The sequence below is a fragment of the Microtus ochrogaster genome, chromosome 7 (assembly GCF_000317375.1).
Source record: "Microtus ochrogaster isolate Prairie Vole_2 chromosome 7, MicOch1.0, whole genome shotgun sequence".
In the NCBI taxonomy this organism is placed as follows: domain Eukaryota; kingdom Metazoa; phylum Chordata; class Mammalia; order Rodentia; family Cricetidae; genus Microtus; species Microtus ochrogaster.
In genome coordinates, this window is record NC_022014.1 from 27,608,584 (window position 1) to 27,621,145 (window position 12,562).

General features: G+C 42.7%; 1 protein-coding gene across 1 annotated transcript in view; it reads left to right on the plus strand.

Moving 5' to 3' along the window:
- LOC102001620 (NACHT, LRR and PYD domains-containing protein 1a-like) overlaps positions 1 to 12,562 on the plus strand; it is a 148,433-nt gene that overhangs the window by 74,918 nt on the left and 60,953 nt on the right. Inside the window, exon 7 of the mRNA XM_013347045.1 lies at positions 3,146 to 4,820. Within this exon, the coding sequence (XP_013202499.1) occupies positions 3,146 to 4,820 (1,675 nt within the window). The remainder of the gene's footprint in view (positions 1 to 3,145; positions 4,821 to 12,562) is intronic.

Sequence of the window (12,562 nt, forward strand, 5' to 3'; positions counted from 1 at the left end):
TCAAACATCTCTTCTCAGGTAATCCACATTTTAACAAAAGAAGCTAGGAGCAGGCATCCTGGCCTTTGTTAAGGGCAGAGACAGCTTGTCTGCAGAGCTAGGTAATCAGCTCGGACCTGGCTATGGCTTTTGTTAAGGGCAGAGACAGCTTGTCTGCAGAGCTAGGTAATCAGCTCGGACCTGGCTAATGGCTTTTATGCCATATTGAAATATGGGCCCACAGTTGCCATAGGATCTTCCATACATTGTTAGCTTTGGTTTGTCCATCCCCACCCACTCCTCTCCTTTGTCACCAATTCCTATCCTCACTTAAACCTTGAACCACTTAAACCTCAAACATTTTCACATCAAAAGGATCCTATTCTCTCTTCACCCCTTAAGATCTTTTACCCTATCCATCTCCCAGGCTCATCATACTTTTCCTGACTTTGAGAGACACTCCAGATAAGTCTGACATGGTCCCACCGCTAGATGAAAAGCTACAGGCAATTGATGGCTATTGATAGAGGGAGTCTCAGTCTTCTCCAGAGATGAGTCCCTTGTAGGTTATCCAATCCCAAGTGGTCAGCATTATATACATAAAAGCAACATGAAGTAGATGAATGTGTGTGTGCCTGTATGTATGTATGTATGTATGTATGTATTATGAAGGTATGCAACGATAATTTTTAAAAAATGTGAATTTGAGAGGGAAGGAGGAGACACAAGAGGAGCTAGAAAGGAGACTAAGAAGAATGAAATAATATAAATATGGTATGGACATAGGAAATTCTCAAATTTTATTAAAAAAAACTTTAAAGATAACAAATTAAACACTCATATCTAAACATATAGATCATATACAAAACATATATCATATGACATATAATCCACATATGACAGAGAAAATGTGTCATTTGTATTTCTGAGCATGGTTACCTCAATAAGTAAGATATTTCTCATTTCCATTCATTTCCTGTGGATTTTTTATTGGCTTTTTCTTTTTTATGTGTATTTTAATGTGCGCAGTTGTGTGTGTGTGTGTGTGTGTGTGTGTGTGTGTGTGTGTGTGTGTGTGTATTGGGGCATACTTATGTGGGGGTTTGCACTGTGTGTGTTTGTGACCACCCTAAATTGAGGTCTGGAATCTTACTCAGTTGCTCTCCCATATTCAGTGAGGCAGAGGCTCTCATTCATGCCCAGAGCTTGACAGTAGAGCAAGTCTAGCTATCCCTCTTACTATTTGGATCTTTTGAGTCAACGTTTTGAGCCTGGAATAAGAGGGGCCACAATGCAAGTGCAACATATATAGGAATTCTTGGGATATATATCTAGTTCATAAGTTTTTTCTTCAACCACGTTAACTTGCAGTGCCAGATGGTCTTAAAGTGTGACTTTTTAAAGAACTAAAGAGGATATAGGTGTGTGCATGGTAACAGATACATCCCAGCTGGAAGGTCTTGGAGAGCATGGCCTAGAAAGAGCTGAGTCCTCTCAAGGCACCTCAGGAAGACATGGCCTGAGGCAGGTAGACCTTGGCCACAGACATGAGTGGGCAGCCTGCTGCACTCAGGAGATGGTAGAAGGCTTTCTACAGAAGACAATGAGATCAGATCTATAGATCCTGGTTTCAGAGGCAAGGTGGCCCCAGAAGCCAGTCTCTCAAGGACAAATTGTGTGAACTGATGCTGCAGTCTGTGCTTTCACCATATTTTCAACAGCACCTTGGCCAAGGAAGGAAGGGAAGCTGCTTGTACTTTGAAAAACCTGTAATTGCTGAGGGATGAACTTGGATTCTGATCCATGGATCATTCTCCTGTCTGACTTGTCTAGAGTTCTTTATAAATAAGATGCAGATAAGAGATTTGTTGTCAGGTCCAAAACTGGAGAGAGGACTCCCAAGATGCACTGGTTGGAGGACGGAGGGTAGGACAAGATGGGGGAAGTCTGCAAAGTGTGCTGTGCAAATGGTGGAGCAGGTTACATCAAGAGCAAATGCGTTTGTTTTCCATTGCCAGGACAGAAAACAGAGACTGGGTAACTTTTGTTATTCTTGTTGTTTATTTGTTTGTTTAATTGATTGACTGATTGATTGTAGGCCTGGATGCTTCCAAACTCACCATATAAAAATGGTGGCTCTGTGCTCCTGATTCTCCTGCCTCTGTCTTCTGAGTGATGAATTAAAGGATTTTTTTTCTATAGAACTTGTATGTCTAACTACACTCTGGAGTCTAGAAGTCCAAGAGTAGAGACTGAGTGCTCTGCTTAAGGAAAAAGTATACAGGCAATCAGGTGCCTGCAGGACAGAAAAGGAGCCCCTGCCTATTCTTAGAAGAAAGGTATTGGTCAACTATTAAGGGGCCTACCGCCATGACTCCAAACACTTACACTAGACCCTTGTCCGTGTAATACTACACTGGCAACTGAATTTCAACACTAGTTTCAACATAAATTTCAGTGGGAACTAAAGACATCCAAACAGTAGTCACAGACAAGTCTTGTTGTTACCAATATCTGGAATGCAAAGAAAAATATGCCCGGAGTTGCCAGGCCTAGAGACAGGGGACCAAGTTGATGTCCCGAAACATATATACTCTAAGGCATCCTAAAACCATCCCAACAGACCCATAAATCTCAGTACTTACAGAATGATGTTGTCAGTACTCAAATGGTGGGGGCCAATGGGATAATATCAGAAACAGACATTAGCTCCACTGTTTGTAATCTCCCCAGTACTCCATGGCCTCCTACAGGAGAGACTACAGCCCCCAAATTACAGATGGGAAAGCTGTGCTCATTAGAGCCACTGGATCATCCCATAGACAGAATGAGGACAGAGTTATGTCTGTGAACTCACCCTTTATACTCAGCCGCCAAGAGCAGGTCTGGCACAGAGTAAGATGTCAATAAATATCTGAAGTATGAATTAACATCATACAGCATTATTATTGTTATTACTCAAGGGAAGATTTGAACTATATTCTTCTGCTCTAAAGCTCACATTCTTGGCACCAGGATCTATATCCAGTATGTTATACAACTTAGAGAGATGCCTAAATTCATACAGTTGTTGAAGGGTGGAAGAAAGAAAAGAAGGAAAGAATGAATTAAAGAATAAACAACCCCAATGTATCCATTTATGACCCATCTTTCTCTCCTTATTTAGGAAACATTTCAGAAATATATCAGAGCAAAAGAAGAGAAAACCTTTACCCCACACAGATCCGGAAAACAAATGATATGCTGCAAAATTTCACGCAGCTACTGCTTCTACAAAAACCTTACCCAAGAGGCTGGGAAACCCTGCTTTGGAAAAGCTGGCATAAATATAAAGAAGAGGAAAGAGGACATCTGATTGAGATCCAAGACTTATTTTGCCCAAGTCAAGAAATCCAGAAAGAGCCACAACTTGTTGTATTAGAGGGGGCTGCTGGAACTGGAAAGTCAACACTGGCCAGAGAGGTGAGGAGAGCATGGGAGGAAGGTCAGCTCTACAGGGATCACTTCCAGCATGTCTTCTACTTCAGCTGCAGAGAGCTGGCCCAGTGCAAGCAGCTGAGTCTGGCTGAGCTCATAGCAAAAGACCAGACTGTACCTGCAGCTCCCATCAGGGAGATCCTGTCTCACCATGAGAAGCTGCTCTTCATCCTGGATGGCATAGATGAGCCAGCATGGGTTTTGGAAGATAAGAATCCCATGTTCTGCCTGCACTGGAGCCAGACACAACCTGTGCACACACTGCTGGGCAGTTTGCTGGGGAAATCTGTCCTGCCTCAGGCTTCCTTGTTGCTCACAGCTCGAACCACAGATCTGAAGAAGTTCATTCCTTCCTTGGGGCAGCCACGTTGGGTGGAAGTCCTGGGCTTCTCTAAGTCTGGACGGAAGAAATACATCTACAAATATTTCAGAGAGAAAAAAGAAGCAATGGCAGCTTTTTACTTTGTTAAGTCAAACCCAGTGCTCTCAACACTGTGTGTGGTGCCCTGGGTGTCCTGGCTGGTCTGCACTTGCCTGAAGCAGCAGATGGATCGGGGAGAAGACCTCTCACTGACCTCACAGACCACCACAGAACTCTACCTGAAATACCTTTCCCAGGCTCTCTCAGGTTATGCCCTGGGGAACCAGCTCAGAACACTCTGCTCACTGGCTGCTGAGGGAATCTGCCAAAAAAGAACCCTGCTCAGTGAGAGAGATTTTCAGATCCAAGGATTGGCTGATGATGACATTGCCACTTTCCTGAAGATTGGCATCCTTCAAAAGCAGCCCGGATCTCTGAGTTACAGCTTTGCCCACTTGTATCTCCAGGAATTCTTTGCAGCAATGTCTTACATATTGGAGAATAATATGCCAAGACATGATTATGTGAATGTCTACAGAACTGTGGAAGCACTGAAGGACGTCTATGGAAGACATGACCTGTTTGAGGCACCCACTGTGCGCTTCCTATTTGGTCTTTCAAGTAAAAGAGGAATGAGAGAAATGCAGAAGATCTTTGCCTGCAGTTTGCTTCAGAAGACAGGGTTGTACCTACAACGACACATCCTACAGAAAACCCAACACCATCAACCAGATACTCTGGGTTTACTCCATTGTCTGTATGAGACTCAGGATGGGGAGCTTCTAACAGATGTAATGTACATTTTTCAGGGAACAAGGGTGCATGCCTCAGTGGATATGCTACACCCAGTGTTCCAGAAAAGCATTAACCGCCTGGTGGTCCAGACAGATGTGGAACTCATGGTGGTCACTTTCTGCATTAAGTTCTGCCACCATGTGAAAAGGCTTCAGCTGAACGCTTGTGGACAACAGGGACAAAGGCCAGTGGTCCCCAGTATGGTTCTGTGAGTATCCAGACACAGCCCTCTCTCCAGCTTCCCTGTGGATTTCATGAGCACACATGTTCTGAGCACCAGCAGCACTCTTAGTTGGTTTCAGGTCATCAGGATCCAGGTCACCAGAGAGATCTAACTGCTGAATCAGACCACATTTCTCTGTTTGCCTCTGTGTAGCTAACTATGCAATTGAGGTATGAGCTTGGTAAGGACCACCCACCTTCTCTGGTTCAAATCCTCTTCGCCCTCACAAGGTTCAAATGACCACGGTTACTGGTCCTCTCACTCATCATGCTTTGTCTCTGAGAGAAACCTCATCCAACTCTGCAGGCACCATCTTCTCTCCCCATGACAAATACCTTGTCCTGAGGTCTTCCCACCCCAGAAGGCATATGCATTAGAATCCCTACATTTTTCCTGATCAGATGCTTTTCTTATATGTGTCAATGAAGGCATCATGAGCCTGACACTCAGCTTGAGGGGTTCCTAATGTCCACCGATCCCAGCAGCAATGTAGACCTTGTATTCCAGGGTTTCCTTTCACTGTGCAGAAGTGGTAAACCAGTTTCAGTATGTATCTCTCTCCTCTTTAGATGTTTCGTTAAGCACTGACTTAATACCAGGCCCTGCCAATCAATTGCAAGGGGAGAAATACAGTTGTTCTCCCAAAGATTTCAAAATTGGAAGAGAAGAAAACCAATTACTCTAATTACACAGGATGTGACTGTTGAAATAATCAGAAACAACAGTTATCTAGTGTGGAGGACTTTGACACCCAATCTGAATGACACAGCAAGAACCCATGTGAGCCAGGCGGTGGTGGCACACGCCTTTAATCCCAGCACTCGGGAGGCAGAGGCAGGCGGATCTCTGTGAGTTCGAGACCAGCCTGGTTTCCGGGCCTAGTTCCAGGACAGGCTCCAAAGCCACAGAGAAACCCTGTCTCGAAAAACCAAAAAAAAAAAAACCATGTGAAAAAATAAATAGCTTAAAAGTAGTGGAGCAAAGGTTAGAGAACAGGAAGAGGATGAGGAGAGGAGGGAAAACTGGTCAAAGAAAACAAATGTAATTAAACTGTGTTATATACTTGTAGGAAGTTGTCTCAATGACTCTTATTTTATATTAATAGGATGGAATAATAAAAATATACTTCTGTAGACGACTGAGGATTTATCAATTATCAAAACAACAGAAAATTAGTATCCTACAGAATTCTATTTCTTAGATAGTAGCATTAAATATTGAGTGTGCACATGACATCCCAAACTCAGAAGGCTGACACAAGAAGGTCAGAAGTCCCAGTCTAGCCTGGGCTATATAGTGTGATGTTGTCTCAAAATGTCATTGACTAAGGATGTTACTCATTTGGTACAGAGATTGCCTACTCTGTTGGATACTTTTCTGTTGCTGTGAAAAGCACCATGGCCAAGGCAACTTATGGGAGAGTTTATCTGGGCTTCTGGTCCAGAGGGATCAGGGTCCATCATGGCAGAGGGAAAGGATGATGAATGGAGCAGCAGCTGAGAGCTTATTTCTTGAACCACAAGCAGGAAACACAAAGAATGTACTGGATGTGGCTCAGGGCCTTGAAATCTTCAATCCTATCCCCAGTGATGTATTTCCTCCCACAAAGCCATACCTCCTAAGCCTCTACAAAGAGAGTTCAGGATCAAGCATTCAAATTTGCATGTCTAGGTGACCTGTCATTCAAAACACCTCACCTAACAAGCCCAAGACCCTAGGTTTGATCCACAGCATGAAAGAAGGAATATGACACCCCCTTTTATCTTTTATGTATATAATTTTCTATGGGATTCCTGAGCCACACAGTTTCTGTTATCTTATATTCGTGTTTATTTGTTTAATGAATCAAGACTATCTTCTCTGGTACTAAAGGTTTAGTACTCACCTTCTGAGTAGCCTTCGGATATTGCTTAGAGAGAATATCTTAGTAAATTGATTTTTTTTCCTGCTCTTGGCCAGTATAAGTTGTTTCTAAGTGTCTATGGTTATAAAGAAGTGAATCTTGAGGAACTTTGATACAGATACTGCAAGTGGAAGTGGCCTGATGTGGAGCTTCAGAAGAATTCTGAGTTCAGAGACAGACCAGATAGAGCCAGAGAAACAAGGAACACCAGCATGCTTGCAGGGACAGTGGCCTTAAGAACCTGGGGACAACCCCATGGGATAGGGAGAGGCTTTGACTAATAGTGACATAGTAAAGTTGAGGGGAAAATCAGACAAGGCAGGGAGAGAAGTAGGAAGCCATTGCACATAAGGAAAATGGGTGGACCTTGGTTAAAGTCAAGGAATAAAGGATGGCAGGGTGTCTTAGTTAGGGCTCCTATTGGTTTAAAGAGACTTCATGACAAGAAAACATTTGATTGTTGGTGCTCACTTTCAGTTTAGAGGTTCAGCCAGTTATCATCACGGTGGGACAGGGCAGTTTGCAGGTAGACACAGTGCTGGAGAGGTAGCTGCTACATGTTGATAATCAGACAGCTAGAAGTAGATTGTCTCACTGGGCGTGGCTTGAGCATATATGTGACCTCAAAGCCCGCCTCCACAGCGATACACTTCCTCCAGCAAGACCATACCTCCTCCAACAAGTCCACACCTTCTAAAATTGAAGCTCTCTTTGGGGGCCATTTTCTTTCTAACTACCATAGTGAACAACTGTGTGTGCTCATAATGATGCCGCTTGTTTCATATTAGCACATTCTGAAGTTCCACTCTCGGTCAGTGTACATACTAAACATGCATCAAAACTACCATCCTGTGGGGACTGAGAGACTGGTGCCACCGTTAAGAGATCCTGATACTCTTGCAAAGAGTGTGCATTCATTCCCAGCACCCACATCAGATGGCTAACAACCATCTTTATCTACATTGCCAGAGGTTCCAATACCCTGTTTCAAGTCTCTGCAGGTTTCTGCTCACATAGAGTGCACACAAACAAGCAAGCATATAAACATATATACACTGACTTATGGCTTGTATTACTATGAAGAGACACCATGACAATAGTAATTCTTTTTTAATTTTTTATTTATTTTATTTTTCTTATTTGAAATGAAAACAAACTACCTTTTTTTTAAATTTTACATACCAATCCTAGCTCCCTCTCTCTCCTGTCTTCCCATTCTATCCACCTTCCTCCCCACTCCACCCCATCCATTCTCCAGAGAGGGTAAGGCACAATGCTAAGGGAAGGTTCAATGCCCTCCCTACTATATCTAGGCTGAGCAAGGTTTCCATCCAAAGAGAACAGGTTCCCTAAAAGTTGGTACATGCAGTAGGAATAAGTCCTGGTGCCACTGCCAGTGGCCCTGCAGTCTGCCTCAACTACACAACTATCACCCACATTTAGAGGGACTAGTTTGGACCTATGCTGGCTTCTTCCTTGTCTGACTGGGGTTGTGGTAAGCTTCCATTAGCTCACGTAAGCTGTTTCAATAGGTATTCCCATCACAGTCTTGACCCCTTTGCTCATATTCTCACTCTTCCCACTTTTCAACTGGACTTTGGGAGCTCAGCCCAGTGCTCTGCTTCGGGTCTCTGCCTTCTGTTTCCATCAGTTGTTGGATGAAGGTTCTATGTGACATTTAAGAAATTTGTCAATCTGACTAAAGGGCAAGGCCAGTTCAGTCACCCTCTCCTCTTAACTGGGGTCATCCTTGTGGATTCCTGGGAATTTCTCTAGTGCCAGATTTCTTGCTAGTCCCATAATGGCTACCTCAATCAAAATATCTCATTCCTTGCTCTCATGTCTGTACTTCCTACATCTCGACTATTCCGTTCCCTCAAGTTTTCTTCCCCCCTTCTCCCGGCCTCTTTTCCTTCTACTCTCCCATCTACACCCACCCCCATGCTCCCAATTTTGTTGGGAGATCTTGTCTATTTGCCCTTTAAAGGTGGATTCTTGTATGTTTTTCTTAGAACTCACCTTGTTACTTAGCTTCCCTAGGATCATTAACTATAGGCTCAATATCCTTTGCTTTACAGATAGTATCAACTTATGAGTGAGTGCATAGCATGTTTATCTTTCTGGGTCTGGGCTACCTCACTCAGGATGGTTTTGTTCTAATTCCATCCATTTGCATGCAGATTTCTAGATGTCATTGTTTTTTACCGCTGAGTAGTACTCTACTGTGTAAATGTGCCACATTTTCTTCATTCTTCAGTTGAGGGGCATGTTGGTTGTTTCTAGTTTCTGGCTGCTACAAATAATGCTATTATGAACATAGTTGAACAGATGTCCTTGTAGTATGGTTGGGCATCTTTTTGGTATATGCCCAAGAGTGGTATTGTTGGGTCTTCCCACCCCCTTTCCAGTTTTCCTTTATGTGACTCTAGAATTCCGCTCCAAATGAAAGCTGGTAATTTCACATCAAAAGGAAGAGGCTATCTTAATTTACAAGGTCCCCCCGAGGATTCTAGATTAAAAAGAAAAGATATTAGCCACCTGTTCACACACAGTGGAGCACCTGTACTGCAGTCTAGAGAAGAATCAACTCCTAGACTGTAGAAGGAGCTGCAGGCCACTTCCCGTCGCCCAGCTCCCAGCCACCTGGCTAGCTTATGCCCCAAAATAACAACACACAAACTGTATTCATTTAAACACTGCCTGGCCCATATCTCCAGAGTCGTACTGGCTAACTCTCACATCTTGATTAACCCATTTCTAATAATCTGTGTAGCACCACAAAGTGATGGCTTACTGGGAAGATTCTAGCCTACGTCCATCTTGGGTCGGAGCTTCATCATGTCTGACCTCACTTCCCTTCTTCCCAGCATTCTGTTCTGTTTACTCTGCCTACCTAATTTTCTGTCCTATCAAAGGGCTAAGGCAGTTCTTTATTAACCAATGAAAGTAACAAATAGACAGATGACCCTCCCGAAACACTAGACTGTCCAGGGTATTGAAGTAAATACAGGAGTCAGTGTACAAAGTCTTTTCTATCTGAAAGGTTTAGGGAAGACAGACCCTTATACACTTTCCTGATTGTTTACTTTCTATATTCTCTTATGGTTTTTTTCTAAAGATGTTCCTCTTATGATATTCCATTTTTTTCTTTACAGCTTAAATACCTGCAACATGAAGTTTCTCTCCTGTACACCAGTTCCTAATAACTACTCTCAGGCTTAATATTAATAAAAACTGTTAGGTCTATTAGCTCAGGCTTACTATTAACTAGGTCTTACCACCTAAATGAAACCATTTCTATCATTCTATATTTGACAATAAGGCTTGTGGCTTGTTACCTCACATCTTGCTTCTCTGGTGACTTCTGGTGTCTCCCTGACTCCACCCTTTTTCTCTTTATCTACTTGAATTCCCTGCCTAACTACATTCTGCCCTGCCACAGGCCAAAGCGGTTTTTCTATTAACCAATGGTAGTAAAACATATTTACAACATATAGATATACAGAGGGGCATCCCACCTCAAACACGCCACAAAATTATTCAGGCCATACAGGAGTTACATTTGAAGGTCACATACCATTTCTTTTTTTTTAATTTATTTATTTATTAAGGATTTCTGCCTCCTCCCGGCCACCGCCTCCCATTTCCCTCCCCCTCCCACAATCAAGTCCCCCTCCCTCATCTGCTAGAAGAGCAATCAGGGTTCCCTGATCTGTGGGAAGTCCAAGGACTGCCCACCTCTATCCAGGTCTAGTAAGGTGAGCATCCAAACTGCCTAGGCTCTCCCAAAGCCAGTACGTGCAGTAGGATCAAAAACCCACTGCCATTGTTCTTGAGTTCTCAGTAGTCCTCATTGTCCGCTATGTTCAGCTAGTCCGGATTTATCCCATGCTTTTTGTCTCAGTGTGTGGGTACACCCCTCGTGGTCCTGAGTTCCTTGCTCGTGCTCCATCTCTTTCTGCTCCTGATTTGGACCTTGAGATTTCTGTCCAGTGCTCCAATGTGGGTCTCTGTCTCTGTCTCCTTTCATCACCTGATGAAGGTTACTATTCAGGAGGATGCTTATATGTTTGTCTTTGGATTCACCTTCTTGTAATTCATGTTCCTAGAGAAGCTAAATAAGAAGGTGAATCCAAAGACAAACACATAGGCATCCTCCTGAATATTAACCTTCATCAGACGATGAAAGGAGACAAACACATGCCATTTCTTAAGTAAATGATTAAACTCAGAGTCACCCTGACAACTCACATGCAGTAAATCTAAACAACCTGCCACAGAACAGGGAAGGAACACTTTTGCTCACTTAGCTCCCCAATTGGTGGGCTGTAACTTGCAGCTGCCAGGAAAGGATCAGTTACATAATTACCTGTCTTGAGGGGTAATCTTATGAGGGATTTGAAAGGAGTCATAATCCTAAACTGCTGGATAGCCCCCACCCAAAAAATAAACCAAAATTGTGTCCTTAGAACATATCTGACTGTATTACCTGCTTCGACCTTCTGTCCTCTATTCTCCCAGGTAGGAAAAAGGCAATTTACACCTACTCACAACTAAGTAAGCATTTCGAACTGATACTCTGTAATAAGAATTTGTAAATTCTGGATTATCTATGACTCACAGAGTCCAGTGTTTCTCTGCATTCTTTGAGTCACTTATAAAGTTTTGTTTGGACTCATTTTACCATAAATCTGTTAATATTAGTTCAATTGGCATTCAATTGGTAATAGTGATCTAAATCCATTTTAAATCTTAAAATGTATTTTCTGTACTGTGTGTGGCATTAAACCAAGAAAATATAAACTTGTAACTCTTTCTCGGGATTATGAAGTCAAATTATTTTCTGTATTTAAAAAACAGTTAGTTTGCTGAATTTTGAGTCTTCAGGATACATGCTCATATAAGAAAATCAAGGTTTGGAACTTGTGAAAAGAGTTAGTCACTGTCCTAGGTTACCAGTCAGACCTAGCAGAAGATACTGCACGCAGCACTTAGGTTGCTCTGCACTTTTAACCTTAGTTCGACAAATCAGAAAGCTGGCTATATGTTCTTGGAAACAAAATTGACTTTCTTGGAATTGTTTATCTTAAACAACATTAGCAAGGCACCTGATCTAATCTAAAGCTATTTTAAGCTATTGCACAGCTGTTTGTGTAGTTGGGGGAAATTCAGCTATTTTTATAGGCATTGACTGTGTATCATTTTTACCTGCATTTTTATTCATTAAAATTCTGTATAAGCTAACATTATTGATATCAATTAGACAATTCAGCTTAAGGAGGAGTATTCTTTTTGACAATCACCAGATAAAAACGCCCAGTAGGTCAGTATATGTTCATGAGATAATCATGCTATGATGCAGGGAAATTTGCAGTAGCACATGTGAAGTTACAGACAGAGGCAAAAGATATTCTGGAGTCCGTAGCGTGGTCTGGCTTAATGAAATTTACCATCAGAGAATGTCTTTCTGGTAGGTTGGCACCTTAAATATTAACCATCATCTGCTGCTCCTTTGACAATGGCACCAACACACCCAGGCTGAGTCAGAAACAGACACACAAAATGTGCACACCGAATGCTACGATAAGGATGTAGATGAGAAACCACCCAGGAAAGGATCCAGATGTTGGAGCAAAGGAGCATGTAGAAGCTGGTGAATCCTGGAATGGCATATTGAGTCCTGGTGCTCAGACAGATAGAAACCTACTCTGCCTTGTGAGGCTGTGCACATCAGACCATACTCACATGAATCACATCTCTCGTTGCCTCCTCTCTCTCTCTCTCTCTCTCTCTCTCTCTCTCTCTCTCTCTCTCTCTCTCTCTC